Consider the following 21892-nt stretch of genomic DNA (forward strand, 5'->3'; position numbering starts at 1 on the left):
CTGTGAATTGTTAGGTTATTCTTTTGATGTTCATCTCTGTCTTTGCTTTATCGACTTGGTCACACTGAATATATTTTATTATAGAAGCTATTGACAATTAGATATGACTAGGTAACTATAGCTAGCTATGTTATTTGGCAACGACACAGTGGGAATTGTGTAGTTGAATCGTTAGGTTATTCTTCTGATGTTCATCTCTGTCTTTGCTTTATCGAGCTGGTCATATTAAACATTGTATTATAGGAATTATTGACAATTAGTCGTGACTAGGTAACTATAGCTAGCTATGTTATTTGACAACTACACATTTCGTGAGAATTGTTAGCTCTTTCTTTTGACTTCATCTCTATCTTTGCTTTATAGACTTGGTCACACTAAATGTTGCATTATAGAAACCATTGACAATTAGACGTGACTAGGTAACTGTAGCTTCGTGTGTTATTTGACAACTACACAGTGCGAATTGTGTACTGTGAATTATTAACTCTTTCGTCCGACGTTCATCTTCACATTTGTTATACCAGCTTGGTCACAGTAAATACTGTATTATACAAATTAAGCTACTGATACACATGACTACATGACTGTAGTTACTGTAGTTACACTTAACCACATAATTATAGCTATACATAGTTATCTGATAGCTATACATTTTGTGGGAGCTGAGTACTATGAATTGTTAGCTTACTCTTTCGAGGTTCATCTCTGTCTTTGCTTCATCGACCTGCTCACTTCATAGACTTCATTTTGCTTGGTACAATGTATATATATCTTGTTACATTATACGATATACACAAATATATCGATCGTCCTATCATTTTGGCACTGCAGTTGTTTAACACCTATTAATTTTGTGGGAACTATGTACTGTGAACATAGGTAGCTCATTTCCACAACGTTCGTCTCCACATTATCAACATAAAAATTCATTGTTACTTTTTCATTTATATTATCCACATGAAAATTCATTACTATTTCTTCATTTATATTATCAACATAAAAAGGCATTAATATTTTTCCATTTATATTATCAACTTAAAAATTCATTGCTATTTCTTCATTTATATTATGAACATAAAAATTCATTACCATTTCTTCATTTATATTATCAACCTAAAAATTCATTATCATTTCTTCATTTATATTATCAACCTAAAAATTCATTATCATTTCTTCATTTATATTATCAACATAAAAGTTCATTACCATTTCTTCATTTATATTATCAACATAAAAATTCATTATCATTTCTTCATTTATATTATCAACATAAAAGTTCATTACCATGTCTTCATTTATATTATCAACATAAAAATTCATTATCATTTCTTCATTTATATTATCAACATAAAAGTTCATTGCTATTTCTTCATTTATATTATCAACATTAAAATTCATTAATATTTCTTCATCTATATTGTCAACATAAAAATTCATTAATATTTCTTCATTTATATTGTCAACATAAAAATTCATTAATATTTCTTCATTTATATTGTCAACATAAAAATTCATTGCTATTTCTTCATTTATATTATCAACATAAAAATTCATTACCATTTCTTCATTTATATTATCATAATAAAAATTCCTTACTATTTTATTGCCATTTCAGTTAAAGATTAAAAATGAACAAAAATATTTATCAAATATCTGTGGAATTTAAAAAATTCCATTGTCTCAAGAAAAAGTTTAAATTCCTTCGAGAAGTTTGTTAAACTGTTCGTAAACTTTGTAGAGACAACGAGTGATGTAGATAAAGCGTGTTCGGAATGTGTGAATGATATTCAAGAATGTTTTGCTCAGGAGTTACGGTAATTCAAATACCGTTTACGACATTCTTCCGATATTCTACTCACTCTCTAACTAAAACTGCTCTGCGATCAAATTAATTCAATGCTTGAACCTTTACGCAACGGTGATTGGTATTAGAGGGACTGTGTTTGCAGATACGTTAGAGGTTTACTGTGTATAACTATTTACTGTGTCTTAACAGTAAAAGTGTAGAGTATTTTATTAGAAATTGAGTGCAAATGTTTAGTGATGAAAGGAGAGATGTTTGCTTAAATTTTACATAATATTTACTGAAACTTATATCAATAAGATATCATCAAGTATCAATAATGGACTTGGAACCTAAAATCACAAAGATATAATTTATGATACCAAAAATTGATTTGGTATTGATATTAGCAATGCGGATTTTACATTATTGATTTTATACAGTTCGCTAGAAAGCTCATAAATAATAATTTTGCGAAATTATTACGCACTTTGAAATTGAAATTGTTTTAATTTCACTTGAATTATTTGATATAGAAACTTAGAAACACATGTTTAGAAAGAAATTTAGAAATTTAAAAACTCCGACATTTAAAAGGAAATCTATCTAATTAATTATCCCAATTGTTATCATTACTCACTACAACAAAATAATCAAAATTATCCGTTATTCCATATAGCCACACGTTTCAAATTATTCTCGAAAGATTCGAAAAATTCGGACATGCTTTTTCTCCGCTCTTTAATCATGTTTTCCCGGTGAATTTCGTGTTCTATCTGGTAGAATGGAACCGTGTCGGTACGAGAGACTCGTTCGCAATTGAAATGCGTCAAAATGTGCGTGATCGCTTTCAAAATCGATGAACACAAATTACGTGAGACGCGTCACGTTCGTGGTGAACGAAAGCAGGTGTTCGAGGAATCATCTTTTTGACGTCATCGAACGGTGTTACGGTAAAGAACCACGTTGTCCGCTATATGGGAACGACCTACTTACCGTTGCAACACCATTGCGCTCTTGTATCGATGTGAACGGTCCTTCCATCTCAAATTTGCTTATGCTCAAAATAATCAACCATCTTTCTGTTTCAAACTTTGTTATAATTAAAATTAAGCGGCGATCTTTCAGTCTCAAAGATTGTGGTTAAAATAATTAATTATTGTACTATCTCAAATTTTATTGTTAAAATAAGTGACGATAGTTCAAACTCAAATTTGGTTATAGTTAAAGTAATTAAGGATCGTTCAATCTCATTTGGTTATGGTTAAAATAATTAATTATTGTACTATCTCAAATTTGTTTATTGTTAAAATAGGTAACGATCGTTCAGACTCAAATTTGATTATGATTAAAATAATTAATTATTGTACTATCTCAAATTTGTTTATTGTTAAAATAGTAACGATCGTTCAGACTCAAATTTGGTTATAGTTAAAGTAATTAAGGATCGTTCAAACTCATTTGATTGTGGTCAAAATAATTAATTATTGTACTATCTCAAATTTGCTTATTGTTAAAATAAGTGACGATCGTTCAGACTCAAATTTGGTTATAGTTAAAGTAGTTAAGGATCGTTCAAACTCATTTGGTTATGGTTAAAGTAATTAATGATCGTTCAAACTCATCTGGTTATGATTAAAATAATTAATAGTCGTTCAGTCTCATCTGGTTATGGTTGAAGTAATTAATGATCGTTCAATCTCATCTGGTTATGATTAAAATAATTAATAGTCGTTCAGTCTCAAATTTGGTTATGATTAAAATAATTAACGATCGTTCAATCCCATTTGAGTTTACTAAAAATAATTAACAATTTTTCAGTCTCAAATTTGACTATGGTTGAAATAATTAATTATCATTCAATTAAAAAAATTAATTATCGGTCATATACATCAGCTTACGCATCAATTTGTATATTAAAATATACATCCACTCTATATATTTGTAATATATACCTCTATATATATTTGTACCTAATTAAATGTACATACTTTTGATTTTTTTACTTGAACCATAAAACATGTATTCTTCTTAACAATTCTACAAATTTTATTTACTTAAACTAATTGATTTATTTTGCAACTGATATATCAGCAAATAATTCTTACGTCACAAAGAAACTCAGACATCTAATATTCATCTACATATCTTGTTTGCACTTCTAATACATAAATTACAGATTTTTAAATTTTGTTATTTTTGCGCCATTACAGGAGGATGTTGCGGGTCCATGAAAAAGAGAACCATCGTGGGTGGTTACGCATTCACCTGGTGGTTCGTCACCGATGTCCAACGACTGTCTCTCGAAGTAATGACCTTGAATCCCGTTTGCGAAAATGTGGAAACCGCCCAGGGTGTGCCTTTGACTGTCACGGGGGTGGCGCAATGCAAGATTATGAAGGCTGACGAGCTTCTACACACTGCCAGTGAACAATTTCTAGGGAAAAGCGTTCACGAAATTAAGTCGACGATTCTATCCACCTTGGAAGGACATCTCCGTGCAATTTTAGGTTAGTGTCAGATTTTTTAATATTTTTATTGCTATTGAGAGTGAATTCGTTGTTAGATTTTTTTGGTGTGTGGATGTCAGGTTGCAGACCAGTGTGGATGTTAGGACGTGTAATTATTCTTATGCAGGGAGTCTCAGATAAAAGAGGACATTAGCAATTTACTTTTCTGTATTTGTACTTTTGTATTCATACTGATCCTCTTTTATCTTGGCCACCCGGTATATTGCAATGTATTGATGAAATTATCAATCAATTATATAAACTTGATGTTTTTATTTTTACTTGATTTTATGTTCATTGAAGAGTTATATACTTCTATTTAGCTTTTGAAAAAATTTTTATTTTTTGTTCAATTTTAAGACTAATGTAATTCTACTCAAAGTTTAAGGAAACTTATTTTTTGTTCAATTTTAAGTCTAATGTAATTCTATTCAAATTTTGAAGAAACTTATTTTTTGTTGAATTTTAAGACTAACGTAATTTTATTCAAATTTTGAGAAAACTTTTATTTTTTGTTCAATTTTAAGACTAATGTAATTCTACTCAAATTTTGAGGAAACTTATTTTTTGTTCTATTTCAAATCTCATGTAATTTTATTCAAATTTTAGCAAACTTTTCTATATATATGTTTTATATATGTCACATAATTAAATATTTTTAACTTGATGTTTAATTACAAGGCGATTGCTAATTACGTATCTGTAGGTTCACTGTTAATTAATTTAGTGATAAACGAGTTTGTACTGATAAAATTGATGAAACTATTTAGGAACACTCTCGGTGGAGGAAGTATACAAGGATCGAGACCAATTTGCAACGCTCGTAAGGGAGGTTGCCGCCCCGGATGTTGGTCGGATGGGCATCGAGATCTTGTCATTTACGATAAAAGATGTCTACGACGACGTTCAATACTTGGCGTCGCTCGGCAAAGCTCAAACAGCAGCGGTAAAACGAGACGCCGATGTTGGCGTCGCCGAGGCGAACCGCGACGCCGGAATCCGGGTACGTTTGTAATTTCTACGCAAATGTCTGCAAAGTAAATCAATCCCCAGAAATCTACAGGGTGTTTCCCAAAATAAATGTGTCATATACTCAACACAATTGAATTTTATCATTTAAATTCCACTAACACAAATTGTGTTAATTTTTTAACATAACTATAATTTTTTAACGTGAAGTACTACAAAATTTTGTTACTTTTTCTGTTCTACTAATTTGAGGGTTTGACAAATTTTTTGATACTCAATTTGAAAATTGGAAGTAGAAAATTTTTGAATTTTAGAATTCCAAAATTTGTGCATTTTGGTATTTGGAAGTTTATAGGTTGCTAAATTTGTAAATTTGAAAGTTTATGAATTTAAAAATTAGGAGATTTATAAATTTATTTGTGAATGCAAAAATTCGAAGATTCGTTCATTCAAAAACTTGTACTGTCGCTCGAAAAATTTGAAGGCTTATGAATTTTTGAATATTTGAATTAATAAATGTTTTATACAAACTTCAAGTATGAACAAAGAATTGTTACATTGTTAATGAATTTAAAAATGATAGAATTCGAGATTGTTGTATGCGAGTAATTACTTGTTCTTTATATTAATCGATACATTATATTGATCTTCTAGGAGGCAGAATGCGAGAAGGCAGCGATGGACATAAAATATAACACCGACACAAAAATCGAGGACAATGCCAGACTCTTCCAACTTCAGAAGGCAAACTTTGACCAAGAAGTGAACACAGCGGTACATTGATATTTTCGTAATATATTTTATTATATATAACATTAATTTTTCTAATATTTAACGACAATATATTTTTTATTCTTGCTGTCTTAAGAACTGCTTAAAAAATTCATCAACTCTGTTTTTAATAAATTTCTGTGTAAAAGTTCACCATCCCTTTAATATAATTTTATAATAATTTTATGATAATGTTATAATAATTTTTTATGATAATTTTATAATAATTTTATCTTAATATAAATTTAATTTTCTTGTGCTCCTTTTCTATACCTGTTCTAATATCAAATATGAAATAGATCTTCTTTATATTATCACCATTCTGAAAAATATTGAAAGTCAATGTTGAATTAACTAAAACGCATAAAAATTGTTTGACTTCTAGAAAGCCGAAGCTCAATTAGCCTACGAGCTTCAAGCAGCGAAGATCAGACAACGGATACGAAACGAGGAGATCCAAATCGAGGTTGTAGAGAGGCGTAAACAGATCGAAGTAGAGGAACAGGAAGTTCGTCGAAAGGAACACGAGCTGCAGAGTACAGTGCGACTTCCGGCTGAAGCTGAACATTACAAAATTGGCAAAGTGGCCGAAGGAAAGAGGTAATTCAAATGAATAATGACTGCATTACAAATATTTATGTAAATTCGTCTTTTTATTGGAGGAGTTGATTTTAAAGATAGAATAACATCAGCTTTTTTTATTTAATGTTACATGCAAATAACACATAAATAATATATAAATATATTTATATAAAAAGAATATATTATATTATTATTAGTAACATTGTTATATAGTTATATTTAAATATTCATATATTATTTATATGTTATTTTATTACTTAACAAAATTATATATTATTTCATTTTATTATTATATGTTATTACTATTATAATAGTATTCGTATTGTTTGCAAAAGTAATTTAAAAAGTAGAAAGAAGATAACTTTTGAGACACCCTATATTCTCGTGTTTAGAGAGGACCATAAAAGGTCAATGGGTTAAGAGCCAATCTATCGAATGAACACCCAGCAGTGTTCACTTAGAAAAAGCAAATCAGGGCAGAATTAGCTGGCATCGGGAATAAATCAATTGGTTTCTTTGCTATTTCTAGCATCGGCGTGTTTTAACTGGTTTCATCGTTTTTAGGACGCAGACCGTGAACGCGGCCGAAGCTGAAGCTGAGAGGATTCGATTGATCGGAGAAGCCGAGGCTCAAGCTTTAGAGGCGGTTGGAGTGTCGGAGGCTGAACGTATGCGGATGAAAGCCATGGTGTACAAGAAATATGGTGAAGCTGCTATTCTAAACATCGCTCTGACCGCTCTGCCAAAGGTAAAAAAAGTCCCTCTTTCAATATGGTACAGTTCCACAAACAAGTATATGCATTTCAATAATATGTACAGCCTGAAAGCATCTATCGTTTTTGTATCATTTGCGGTAATCCCAGAAAAAAGTGGGGCAAGGATTATTTAACTGTTACTATCTTGTGACATTTGCATGGTTACAGGAAAAAAATGAATGTTATTGGGTTTCCCCTGAATACTGTATTAAAAGATTTTTTAGTTATTTACGTCAATACCGATAAAGTTTCAAAGTCACATTTTCCTAAATACCACCAATTTCAAACATAACAGAATTGTATAATTACAATGTTAATTGGTGCAAATAATAACACGTCAAGTGATTTCATTTGAATTAATTACGTACTCAAGATAAGACTAAGGCTAGTAATTTAAACATCATTGTTATCCATAAATTAAACAGTACTATTATCACTGAATTAATTAAATATTATTATCACTAAAATTATCTGTTGAGTGTATTCGTTAACCTTATAAGTTTATATCGAGTTTCCTCAAAAGTTTCTGTAACCTAAATAAATATTAAAGAGAGTATTACTCATTCACGCATGCTATTATTTCTTTACAGATTGCCGCGGAAGTTGCAGCACCATTGGCGAGAACGGAGGAAATTGTTCTTCTGGGTGGAAACGATTCGACTAGTGGAGAAATTACACGCCTTGTGGGGCAAGTACCTCCAGCTGTTCAAGCACTGACTGGTGTAGATCTTTCAAAAGTATGTTGGAGAGGTGTTCGACCTCCTAGAAAGTGTATACAATTAGATTTTGGTGCTGAAAGCGCCGTACATTTGAATAAAACTCTGAAATAAGGAATAGTGTACAGTAGACGCTCGTTAATTAACCGCTGTATAATTCCCTGTTTCATATTGCGCACTTCTTCTTACATAGTGATTGATCTACTACTCATTACTATCAATTCTTCTAATTGTTAGGAGTGTAGAGATTGATTACAATAAATAATAATTATTCAATATTTGTTACATAAAAAAATACGCTGTACAAAATGCACACGCTAATGCTTGATAATTCCTAGTATTGCCTTTAGAATGCATAGAATTATCGAGCACTATATTTCAGTTAAAGTATCACTAACTTATTTAAAAAAGCGAATCTATATCCTTACATGTACAGTAGAATATGTGATCAAATTATTAGTCATTTACAATTATAATTACTATAAGTAACTTGCATAACTAGTTCTGCTCTCAGCATTATATTGCTTTTGAAAAACACGCCTTTGTAGCCCCTCAAGCGAGATTTATCTGTACTATACCTTACAAATTGTTTTGTTTATATTAACATTTTCATTGAGAATCAAGAGGCGTGGATATTCACTGGCTCAATCAAATCAATAAAAATATCAATTTTAGTGGTAATATTAATGATGATGTACTTAAACACTAACCTTTTCCTCAGAAATATAATGTACAAGGTTTAACGCAGATATAATACACAAGTAGAGAAATGTATATTGAATTTGAACAAAGTTAAATTTAACTCTATCATGCTTATTTATATGTATATCAAGATTACAGCTGATGTTAATCCACGCCACCGTGAAATTATTAAAAATGGTCACGTACATAAGAGTATGTCTTTGATATCGTGTAAGTTTTCTTATTGCGCTTATTATTTTCAGGTGTTAGGAAAGATACCAGGCGCGAAGTAATGGTGGACGATGCAAGAGGGAAGAACGGCGACCAGGCGATCGGACATTAGGAATCGGCTGTAGAAAAAAAGAAAACTCTATACTGCCAAAGGTTTCCCCGCTACTCTCATCATCATCCTCCGGTGACACTCCACTTTTTTCTCTTTCCCGAATTATTCTACCTCAAACGTAGATGAAGTGACGCTCAACACAAATGGTCAGATCGGTCATGCCTCCGCCGGTTGCGCGTCGAATTTAAAAATCGATCGTGTCCAAACTCCGGTACCATTTGCGATTGCGGTCCACCTCGACGATCATAAAGAACGCACACCGACGATTTCAACTTCGACCCTGATCATTCGTGCACGTTTCTATTCGAGAAACCTTGAGTGTACAGAGTCGACCTGTCTTCTTCTTCGGGTAAACCGACGTTTCCCGTCGATCGAACTTTAAACGACGCAGCCCGGAACGCATCTTGAAAGGAAGATCAGAGGATGGCAAAGCAAATCGGCACGAGCAGCGACAAGGTATAAAAATTTAACGATTCGCCGCTGGTTCACCTGAACCGGGGATCCAGCTCGTAGTGAATGTATGCCGTTACATTTGCGAGTCTATTGTGATTGAAAACTCTCGATCATTGTGTTCAACATAAGTAAGTAACTTAACGAAAGGGAGAGGAGAGGTGGTGAACGTTCGTGCGGAGTAGGCGACGTGGAAGTCAACTGTCCGTAGGTGGTTGTACATACTCGTAGTAGCGTGTGTATAATAGCAGCTGAGGTTTCTAACTTGCTTAGAATGAGACGCGGCGAACGAGCTGAAAGAGTGCTTTATAACTATAACTACAGTGTTTTATATGTATAATACGATCCAGATGACCCAGTCGGTTAACCTAAAAAGTGATTCAAAGATTTGTCTAATATAAATACAAATCATACAATAAGTAAACTATAAGAAAGCAAAGAATATCCAAAAAAAAACTATAATACTTATCAGAAATATTCTTTTGGAAAATGATAAATGGGTTCTTTGGAACTGACTGGTTCTTTTGGTATAAAGTCTTCAGTTATGGCTATTTCTGAAAGCAAATGACCATAATTTTGAATGTTATAAATTAGATAAATTGTTCATAAAAATATATTTACAATGAGGTATTTTTTTAACGTAACTGAAATGTGCATAGTTCCCCTCAGTATCAAGCTTATTCAAAGTTTATTCAAAGATACAAGATATAATTTGTTTTAGAAAATTTTTCTCTATACAAATTGGTTCTTGTTGCTGTTAATTTTGTCTGTAGGAAATGTATTTAGATATTTGAAGAATGAATACTTTATGAAATATTTCAGATCTGTTAAAGGGTGCAGAGATATTCCAGAATTATGTAATTCATTTCTGTATACAATTCATTTCTTGTACAATCAGAATATTTCTAATTGTACAGTGTATTTTAATTTAAGTCTTCCAGTTGGCTATTGACATGATTCCATATTAAAAACTTCGCAGAGTATTTATTATTCAAATACTTTCACGCATAAACAGACAGATGTGAGACATATTTGTATCATTTTTTGTTATATAAAGGAAATGACAAGTCTCTTGCATTTATTAAAGATAACTGCATTTATTATAAATACTATATTCTTCAACCGTTTCAATGTTTGACTTTGAATAAATATCATACTAATTCTACTTGTAGAACAGATGTTGAATGTTCATGGACTATAATCAATAAAAAAAGAAGCGCTCAAATATCTTCGTTCGTCGTGATCACATTCGAAATTCTCTCGGTTGACCACGCATCGGAATCAATCCTATTCCTTTCTATTTACCATTATTGTATACTCCATAATGAAGAAAAAGTGCCAACTTGTACATACAGTATCGTCACACCGCCCAGATTGTATTTTCTATTGCGTAACAAGTATTCTCTTGTATTGCATCTTTTATTTGATTCGCAGTAGCTCTCCTGTCAAGTTACCCTTCAGACCCGTACTATTTTGTTCGGAGATTGACAATTTCATCGCGCAAAATCACGATTATAATGAAAAAATTGTAGGTAATAATCATACATCAGGCGTCGCCGAGTACAAATTCCATTGTCCTGTCCTGATGTATATTGGTACTTGCTGAAGAACACCTAGAAAAGAAAGAGACTCATGGACTTTGAAGACACTTTAATTTCTGTTGTTTTTTTATTCAGCAGTTTATTTTCAATAAGATTCACAAAGTTTTTATTTCTTAGATTTTTATAATTGATACTATTTGAGATATTTAGCTTCTACTTCTTTGACACAATCTGTTTCAGCGTAGACAGAAATTTTGTTACATATAGATTGTTGTAACTTTTGAGATACATATATCTTCAAGTTCCAATTTTCCTGGTTACTGTCAGAATAGTCATATGTGAAACCTAACCTAACCAATATTTATGTAACTTATACAGGGTGTGTTTTCTAAGAAAATATGTTTGTATACTGAGATAATTGTGTATTTAAGGTAATATGTAATAAAAGTCTAAAAAGAGATTTTTGAAGAGAGAGTCAAAGTCCTGACTTTAACTTTTTATTAAGAAGAAAAATTTATAATATGCAAATGTGTAGTAAAGTGTTTGAACAAAGGCTGATTCTTGTGCAAAACATTTTTTTGGTAGATCATTGAAACTGCCTAAAAATAATCTTAGAGGATACACCCTTTGCAAATAGTTATTTTTAAATGTACCTTCTACACAGTACATGAATAGCACTTTGTATAAATATTATTCAGAAGTAATTTGTATCTACTTCAGCTGTAAATACACTGCTATTCAAGTATTTTTGTGTAACTTAATTTGCTGAGACATGTGATTAATGTATCAAGTATCAATGTATCATAAAAACAGTCATATATGAAACTTCAACAAATCTTCAAACTGAAAGAAAAAGAAAAGATTCTCGTTCTCTTCTTCAGGAAACTGATGCAAGTACCTATGAGGTATAAAAAGAGATGCAAGAACTATTGTCAGCTAACAAAAGTCTTTCCAAAAAAAGATGAAAAAGTAAAAAAAAATAAAGGAAAGTGTACATTTAGAACAGTACAAACAAGATGACAGAAAATAAAATTATATACAATGAAGTGTTAAGAAAAGGAAGAAATTGTAATCCATAAGTGCAAGGTCCGCGTCTATATAGTATTTTTATTAATAAGAAGTGCTGTAAAAATGCAGATTATATAAAAAAGGACAAAAAGAAGAAGTAAAAAGTTCTATCGCTGTCAAGGCAGATGTTTTATACATATAAGCTATTTTTTAGTAAAGTTAGCACCCTTTCCGATGGGTAGTCAATGCGAGAACTCGCCATGTAAAATTCAGATAGCCTCAAGATGTTCGTTCTCCTTTTTTCCGTTGTTTCGTTTCTTTCTTTTCCCCCTGATAATTGTAGACCCGCAAAAGTTCAGATATTACGAAAGAAGAAAAGGGAAGAAAACTGACGTCTACGTGTTCCACCAAATTATCCGATACCGATCGAAATCAATTTCACGCAAAGTGTGTTCGACTTTCATTCCGTGTTCGACGATGAATCAATCGAATGATTAATTTATTGTAATCGTCGTTATGCATCGTCGAGGAATTGAGGTTATGTAGATAAATTATGTAGACCCTGTAATACGAGGGCTTTCGAAATTCGCGATGTCGTAAAAACGTCTACGCGATAATTTCTTCGAACTTTTCTGTCGAATTATCTTTCGATATACGAGGCGATTCACTTAAATGTGTGAATTAAATAATTTGAAAAATTCTTAAAAATATTTCATTTTGGTGAATGTTTGATATTTCAAAGTTACATTCTGACGCAAACGCTCTTTCGTGACTAATTATTTTTAAAGAAAACTGTGAAACGTAGAGGAAAGAATCTTTTTAGGATTTACTATATTTTAAGAGGACAAAAATTCGTGCATATTGTTCTGTCAAAATCCTAAAATGATTTTACCTCTACATTATATAATTTTCTTCAAAAGAATAAGCGAATAAAAACCATTTTTTTTATAAGTGCACTGTGCAGAATGTATCTTCATTTGTTTCACTTCTATGCGTGTAAAACAATGATATTTTGTGAACGTACTACCAAAATTTATTTGCATAGGACAAATGTGATTTGTAAGTAGAACAAAAAGGAAGGAGAAACAAAATATAATTATTAGGCTAATTGTAATCGAATCTGTTGAATCACAGCATAACAACATGAAACAAAAGAAATGTGAGTCATAAAAGTAATCATCTTTCTACGTGAAAAAAACGACTGATTAATAGCAATCGCTAGCTCTTTGAATTTTATTGAAAATGAACAAAAAAATGTGGACGTTCTTCGTGCAGTTCTATAAAATTCATTATCGATGGATTTCTGTAATTTAAAGTGTGAGTTATAAAATTCTTTCTCTCGTTCGTAAACGTGTAGACGATTTTATAATGCAATTTCGACTGTTTTCTAACAAACAATTCACATTATTCACGTAACGAAAGAGTTTCTTCAAGCTTTCAGTACGCGGAAATGTCTTCTTTCAACTCCATCAAGTTATTACTTCTATGACCACTACAGGTTACCTTTGCGTAGCGAGTGATAAAGGAACAAAAGATTGCAGATGAATAATGTCTTGTCATTTTGAGATTACGTGACCCTGTGTTGCTGTGATGTAGAATTTTCGAATTTTTTGTTTCATTTTTGAAGTTCGGGCCTTTTGGACGTTGACATTCTTGAATTTCTTTATCTTGGAACTTCAGAATTTTTCAACTTTGGAGTTTTGAAAAATTTGGACTTTGGGACTTTAAAATGTTTGAATTTTGATATATGAAGACTTTGGAGACTTAGAATTTGAAAACTGTGATATTTTTCTGCTCTACAACTTCAAAATTCCAAAACGTTGGGGCTTTAGAATTTTGGAACATTGAAATGTTAAAGTTTTGAAACTTCAGGACCTTCAGATTGGATTTTAAATTAAAACACTCCAAACTTACAAAACTACAAAATTCCAGTAACACAAAATCTCAAAATTCAAAAATAAAAGTCCTAATTTTTCCTAATGTCTAAAATTCCAAAATGAAGAAATTTCTAAATATGAAGTCCAAGGCAATCTTTGTGAATCTCTATGAAATAAAAGCATTCTGGTATCTTCTATTCTTGAAAACTAGTGTAAATTCATATACATGTGATATCTCAACACACCAGCACATGGTCAAATGATTTGCGAGAAGGATAGTGTGTGTATTTTCTTTAATGGATATAAAATATTTTGTTTATCATAATGTTCCCGAGTTCCACACTGGAGCACTGTATTGATACTTTACTAACCAAATGTTAATATTTTATTAACAATGAAAACGTTTCGTTTTAAATATTTACGTAGGAATTTAAGTCTCAATGTTTTTATTTAACTGACTAATATATGAAATCGATCTTTAATTATATGTGGATTCTTCTTTTGTGATCCAAAATAGTTAAGTCAAAAGTTGTAAACGTAATTGCTTTCTGTTCAAATTGGCAACACTGTTCTGAATGTTTTATATGATTTGAAAGAAATGATTGAATACACTTATTACATGCCACAAATTTATTATATACAAAATAATTTAAAAACTTTACCAATGAAGTAAATTATTTTTATTAAACATGGAAAGGACCTTTGTTGCCAGTTTTAACAAATGAAATTATTTATTTGGCTTAGTATTTAAGTTTAAAGAAACTGTTTCATATGCATTTTTGTTTTCTATCTTACATTGAAAGTGGAAAATGAAAGGTCATTGTATATCGAAGATGCATTTAATCTATACAATTTTAAGTTTTATATGCTTTGTTTTTTATTATTGTATCTCTATTTTATATTATGTACATATTACTTCTGCAAATTGCTGTGGAAGATACTTTTGATTAATAGTACTGTGCATGTCTGGTTAGTGGAAGTGCGAACCAATCTTTTCCAACTTACCAGACGTGTACAATAAATATGTTCTTTAGCGCACAATCTGTAATCAATTCTGTGATTGAATCACAATTACAATTGCAATTAAACAGTGTTCAATTTAAAATTCTTTTTAAACTTCAGGAATGAGAGCGAAATTTGGTTATATTTTTAGCAATATTTACAAATAAGTGCACATATATTATTTACAAATAAGTGCAGATATATTATTTACAATTGTATATAGATTGAATTTGTTTCTAATAAAGGTTCAACTGAAGTTTTCTCAAGCATAACATTCCAGGATTGGATAACTTTTTATTAATTTTAATAAGTTATTCTTAATGCATTGTAACCATCATCTTCGATATACAGAAATGAAATCTGTATACATGATTTTTGAAATATTATTAAGGAACCAATTCTCGAGTTTCTGCAGATATTAAAATATTGTATTTTTTATCATAGTCTTCCTTGAGTCGGATAATGTGAACAATGAATGATGCCATTGTTTTAACAATTTCATCCATAATGGATCATGTTCATAAATTGTAAAACTGTGTTCATAAAAATTATTGTAGATATATCTACAAATTTATTGATGTCTTATCCTTTTTATTATGTGACTTTTAATTTCCTAAAAATACATTTTTTACTACATTTTTTTAAAAGTTTGCAACTTTTTAAGAAAGTGCAATTGAAAACTGTAATTATGAAAGAAGTATTTAAAACAATTTATTGCTAACCATTATGTATCGCAAATGTATGTACAAAAATGTACATAACAATTAAACATCAAACTGTAAATGACTGCGATAAAAATACAGAGGTGTTATAATTTTCGTTTTTAAAGAGTGCAGAAAGTTTCGAGAATTCGGTTCTATGTTTGTGTGAAGTGCCATACAATCGCAATTCAGAGTACCTTTACAAAACAGATCAATAATATATATTTTACATTAACTTTATAATTTCTAATATTATCTATAAAAATATTTAATATAATATTGTTTCAACTTGACTTCGTGTATTTTTGTTTGTAATAATTAATTGTGATGACCGTGCATGATGCATACATGTGGACATATAAACAATAATTATGTAATTTACGTTACACTAACGGGCGAACTTCAATTGATTAAGTTAATTACTTTTACTCGTACGTGGTATTCTATGGATGATCATGTGTAATCGCGATGACTAAAGGTCATGGATCAATCTTAATTAGGTAAACAATGTTTTACTTTTTTTTCAGTGTTCTTGTTTCCATGAAAAATAATACAAGTATGTGTTTCTGTAAAAGTGTTACATAGTTCTTTTCCTTGTTCAGGAATTAAAAACCAAAAATATTGATTGACAATTATAGTATGAAGTTCATGACATACCTTTAATATTTAATAATTATTATACAAAAATAGTATCCATGATTTTTAGCCAGAATTTCGTCGCGAAAAGGACACGTGGTATGCGCCGTCGTTCAACATGGATCTTGAATTGTAAATTTTCGCAAAATTCATAGCTATATACTCAGTCTCTATGTATATGTATAATGTATATGTACACAAAAGATGGAAGCCTGGTGTTCTTTCGCAGACGTGAATGCCTGTGAAATCGACCAAAAGAAAGAAAAGAAAAGAAAGAGAAAGGAAAAGCGAGAAGATAAACTGCGTAAAAGCGAGAATGAGAAGAAATAAAACCGTTCAGGATTCTAGTTAGAAATTCCAAATTCTACCGAAACTAAATCTAGAAAAAAATGAATCTAGCCTTTTGTAAACGATCGACACGAGAGTGTCGTATATTTTGAGAATCAATTACGTGCTAGAAGTGTCTCAATGCGTAGATAGAGGACAATATTAATGATTGTGTCATACTCTATTCTAATTGAAAGTAATCGAACACACGTACACGCATAAATAACGTACACACATACATACCCATACACACGTACACGAAGATACAGACCTACATGCGTATGCAATGTGAATTAGTGCATATTTTTAATAAATGGATTGTAAAATTGAGAATTGTTCTTTTGTTTTTCTACCTATCATTTCCTACACTATCAAATTTCTTTGAATAACTTTTCAGATTTACAAATTGGTGAATCAAGATGATGAATTTTGGATATTTTGAGACTATGTACTGTATGAAAAGTGGTGAAAATAAAGAAAAATTGATCAACAATTATTGTGTATTTATTGTTACCTGACAAACCCAACAGAATAAAAACTTAAATATTCGAAGGCGAGAATTTGTATCATGAGAACATGAGAATTCCTGGAATTTGACGTCAACAAAATTCCAGGAAGTGGCACGAGGGATACCTCCTCAGAACTTATGTTCTCCTGATACAAATTTCCAAAATCGGTCGGAGGAATTTCAAAAATCCCGTCCGGGAATTCTTGGAATTTGACGTCATTAAAATTCCAGGAAGTGGCACGAGGGATACCTCCTCAGAACTTATGTTCTCCTGATAAAAATTTCCAAAATCGGCCGGTGGAATTTCAAAAATCGCGAGCGGGAATTCCTGGAATTTGACGTCACTAAAATTCCAGGAAGTGGCACGAGGGATACCTCCTCAGAACGTATGTTCTCCTGATACAAATTTCCAAAATCGGTCGGAGGAATTTCAAAAATCCCGTCCGGGAATTCTTGGAATTTGACGTCATTAAAATTCCAGGAAGTGGCACGAGGGATACCTCCTCAGAACGTATGTTCTCCTGATACAAATTTCCAAAATCGGTCGGAGGAATTTCAAAAATCCCGTCCGGGAATTCTTGGAATTTGACGTCATTAAAATTCCAGGAAGTGGCACGAGGGATACCTCCTCAGAACGTATGTTCTCCTGATACAAATTTCCAAAATCGGTCGGAGGAATTTCAAAAATCCCGTCCGGGAATTCTTGGAATTTGACGTCATTAAAATTCCAGGAAGTGGCACGAGGGATACCTCCTCAGAACTTATGTTCTCCTGATAAAAATTTCCAAAATCGGCCGGTGGAATTTCAAAAATCGCGAGCGGGAATTCCTGGAATTTGACGTCACGAAAATTCCAGGAAGTGGCACGAGGGATACCTCCTCAGAACTTATGTTCTCCTGATACAAATTTCCAAAATCAGTCAGTGGAATTTCAAAAACCCGCCCGGGAATTCTTGGAATTTGACGTCACGAAAATTCCAGGATGTGGCACGAAGGATACCTCCTCGCAACTTATGTTCTCCTGATACAAATTTCCAAAAGCGGTCGGTGGAATTTCAAAAATCGTGCTCCGGGAATATTTATTTTTATTTTTTATTTTTTAAAATTTGGGGCAATTGCTGAGGATGGGAATGACTGGATTTATAAGTAAACAAATATGCAAAAACAAATTTTTATTCATATTTATTTTCAAACACTTTTGTACATCAAATAACTATATATATTTTATTAATGGATACATGCATTATTAAAACTTAATTCTAGGACGGAATTGTCATAGTAATATGTGCATATTAGTGTGCGCTGTAGTACAGGATCTTGTAGAAAGCTAATAGAAATCTGTGGCAAGAATAAAGATAATGTAGCAATTAATTTGCTCTTAAAAAGTTGAAGAAAAGTGTAAGTTATGTAAGAAAATGTGATGAATACGTAAATCGGACTGTTGCTTTCTTGGGCTGTATTAAATGTCGTTCACAAGAGGCGACTTTAACATGTATTTGCCTAATCTGAACGCCCCCTTATGCTGGTTCGACGCAGCGCCATCTAGCAGTGATACGCGGAACTACGATAGAAACTTCGCTGATGGTATATTACTGTTGTAGTGTATTCAATTATTTACCAACAGAATCCGGTCGGTACTTTCACATCATAGTTAAGCAGTCTGTTGTTAGATGGCGCTGTTAACATCATTTGTGGCGGGTTTTTTAAATAATTGTTTCCTTTTCTCTGAATGTATTCATATGCGTATCATTTTCAATAATTGCTATACTCTATGGTGATCATCGGAGTCATCGGCTAAGATGTGTTCTGTTATCTGAGTCGTCGATCAAGAAGAATTCTAATTGTACCTCTGAACAAATTATTAATATTGAAAGCTATACACCGACCGATTTTGAAAATTTGTATCAGGAAAACATAAGTTATGAAGAGGTGTCTATGATGCTACCTCTTGAAATTTTGATGACGTCAAATTCCACGAAAGCTCATGTTCTCTTGATACAAATTCTCCCTTTCGAATATGTAAATTTTTATTCTATTGGATTTGTTAGGTAACAATAGATACCCAATGATTGTTGATAAATTATTCTTTATTTTCACCACTTTTCATACAGTGCATAACTTAATTAAATTATTGTTTAATCATTTAATTATTAAGTAGTGGGACGCCCCGTAACCAATTGTTAATAATTTTTCGCAAGCGTAATAAGGTAGTATATTCCATTAGGAAACCTCTTATTTTAGCGAATACTTACTGGCTCTTCTGCAATCCTGTTACCAGGAGCAGCCTCAAAACACCAAACGCTAGATGGCGCTGATAAAATTATAATTTTGCGGGTAAATTTAACCCTAACCGGGTGATTTTTAATCAAGAAGTTATTTTTTAATAAAAGATTATTTAATGTATATAAACTGGCGATTTTTATGTCAAATGCAGCTGCTATGCATTTTATTTTTAATAAATATTAAAGACATATACGAATAAGCATTTGCATAATAGTAAAACCTAACCATGTACAAAAGCGCATGTCAGAGCTTACATTCGCTAATGTAAAACACTTGTCATAGCTATGTTCTCTGGATAAACAGTTTATATAAATTTTAAAAACACAGGTATATAATCTCTATGTAATTAATAATTCAACAAATAATTATATAATCGTATTACTTGTTATAAATAAATTGCATTACTACCATAGACATTATTTTTTTAGGTTATATGTGTTTGTAAATATTGTACTATGCAAAAGATTGTATGTAAAGTAGGCATAAAATATAAGTAATTAAAATTAAAACAAAAGTATTATTTTAAAATGAGTAACGTTAAAGAAAATTCACATGATCAAGTTCCTGAACATCTTAAAAATGCTGTATTAGTACATAGTTCTCCCGTACCAGCTGAAACTCCTGTTGTCAAAGGTATTATAAATCTTCTATAACAAAAGAAAACTACTTCTAAATAGGTAATGAAATTATATTTATCAAAGCATTATTTTAGGATATGATTGGAATAAAGGAATCGATTATCATGCTTTGTTTGAAACATATAAATATTCTGGGTTTCAAGCAAGGAACTTTGGCTTAGCAGTAGAAGAAATTCAGAAAATGATAAATGCTAGAAACATTCCTCTTCAAAATGATCAACTTGATACATTAGAAGATGATGATTTTATAAAAAGAAAATCTTCTTGTACAGTATTTTTAGGGTATACATCTAATATGGCTTCTTGTGGGATTCGAGATACTATAAGGTTTCTGGTTCAACACAAAATGGTCAGTTAAGAGATGTTACATAAAAATATAAATACATAGCTTTATTAAACATTATTTTATATTACAGGTTGATTGCATTGTTACTACAGCTGGTGGTGTGGAAGAAGATTTAATAAAATGTTTAGCCCCAACATACATAGGAGATTTTCATTTACAAGGAAAGAATCTGAGAGAACACGGTCTTAACAGGATAGGAAATTTACTAGTACCAAATGACAATTATTGCAAGTTTGAAGACTGGGTTATGCCCAGATTGGATGCAATGTTAGCTGAACAGAAAGAGAAGGTATATATTCAAAGAAAATAAATTAAATACGTTTTCTGTTTAGAAAGAAAGTATTTTTGACTATAACGTTTAGGGTACTCTTTGGACGCCATCTAAAGTAATAGCAAAACTTGGTGAAGAAATTAATAATGAAGAATCCATTTATTACTGGGCTGCAAAAAATAAAATTCCAGTTTTCAGTCCAGCTTTAACTGATGGCAGCCTTGGTGACATGATGTATTTCCATTCTTTTAGAAATCCAGGCTTAGTTATAGACATAGTGTCAGGTTCTGATTTATTACAAAACGAAACGTTTTTGATTTTGATATTAATTTCATATAAAGGTACTAATAGTGTTATTGCTTTTGCTTTACTGTATTATAGATCTTAGGCGTTTGAATACAATGGCTATGAAGGCAGTAAAAAGTGGGATGATTATTATTGGCGGTGGCGTTGTAAAACATCACATTTGCAATGCAAATCTAATGGTAAGGAGTTCAGAAAAAATACTCGATGATTTAATTAACGTAGAAATACTCAAAAAACAGGAGTTTGCCTTTGTTATTCTTAACGTAATTCCAGCAACTAAATGATGGATGCATTATAATAGACTTCATTATTTAATATTAAATACTATGGACTTTAAAGAAATGTTAAGTTAATATAATTGATGAAGAACTCCATAAAAATATTAATAGTTTCAGTGTAAAGACAACTCTTATTTGTTTAATAACTTCAATCAACAAGAACTAAATAATTCACGAATAATTAATAATCATCCTTATTCCAGAGAAACGGAGCTGACTACGCTGTTTTTATAAACACAGCTTCAGAATTCGATGGCAGCGACAGCGGTGCTCGTCCGGATGAAGCTGTCTCATGGGGCAAAATTCGAATAGATGCAAACCCCGTGAAAGTATGAATAATTTTATTCTACTATTAAATATATATCAATTCCATGATTTAATAAATTACTATTCCAGGTTTATGCAGAAGCATCTTTGGTATTTCCATTGCTTGTTGGAGAAACATTTGCTCGACATTTCTACTCCAAAGAAAATACTGCATCAAGTACTTGATAAATTAGAATATTGAAATCGTACTTACTGATGAATTTGAATTCATTAAAAAGTTGGAAAGAATCTATTGCTGTATTTATTAATACAACCTTGGTTTGTAAATTCTAGTAAGTTACCAG

At 31.3% G+C, this 21892-nt stretch overlaps 2 protein-coding genes across 4 annotated transcripts in view; both read left to right on the plus strand.

Moving 5' to 3' along the window:
• Flo2 (flotillin-2) overlaps positions 1 to 16985 on the plus strand; it is a 156164-nt gene extending 139179 nt beyond the window's left edge. The window contains exons 2-8 of one of the 2 annotated variants that reach the window (XM_012290876.2): positions 3997 to 4293; positions 5064 to 5296; positions 5917 to 6036; positions 6419 to 6633; positions 7180 to 7363; positions 7961 to 8107; positions 9031 to 16985. In XM_012290876.2, coding sequence (XP_012146266.1) covers positions 3997 to 4293; positions 5064 to 5296; positions 5917 to 6036; positions 6419 to 6633; positions 7180 to 7363; positions 7961 to 8107; positions 9031 to 9060 — 1226 coding nt within the window. In that variant the 3' untranslated portion in view covers positions 9061 to 16985. The remainder of the gene's footprint in view (positions 1 to 3996; positions 4294 to 5063; positions 5297 to 5916; positions 6037 to 6418; positions 6634 to 7179; positions 7364 to 7960; positions 8108 to 9030) is intronic. The other variant, XM_076528941.1, reaches the window with a different exon arrangement.
• Positions 16986 to 19471: 2486 nt separating this feature from the next.
• On the plus strand, positions 19472 to 21836 carry Dhps (Deoxyhypusine synthase). Of its 2 annotated transcripts, none has more exons than XM_076541997.1 (8): positions 19472 to 19784; positions 19871 to 20075; positions 20155 to 20429; positions 20497 to 20715; positions 20789 to 20981; positions 21079 to 21182; positions 21485 to 21610; positions 21678 to 21836. In XM_076541997.1, the coding sequence occupies exons 2-8, from the start codon at positions 19970 to 19972 to the stop codon at positions 21771 to 21773; spliced, it is 1119 nt and encodes a 372-aa protein (XP_076398112.1). In that variant the 5' UTR covers positions 19472 to 19784; positions 19871 to 19969; the 3' UTR covers positions 21774 to 21836. The 2 variants fall into 2 exon arrangements, with proteins under 2 accessions (XP_076398112.1, XP_003705705.1); XM_003705657.3 differs by having other exon boundaries at positions 19473 to 19769.
• The last annotated feature ends 56 nt before the right edge of the window (positions 21837 to 21892 follow it).

This window comes from Megachile rotundata, chromosome 2, assembly GCF_050947335.1.
Source record: "Megachile rotundata isolate GNS110a chromosome 2, iyMegRotu1, whole genome shotgun sequence".
In the NCBI taxonomy this organism is placed as follows: Eukaryota; Metazoa; Arthropoda; class Insecta; order Hymenoptera; family Megachilidae; genus Megachile; species Megachile rotundata.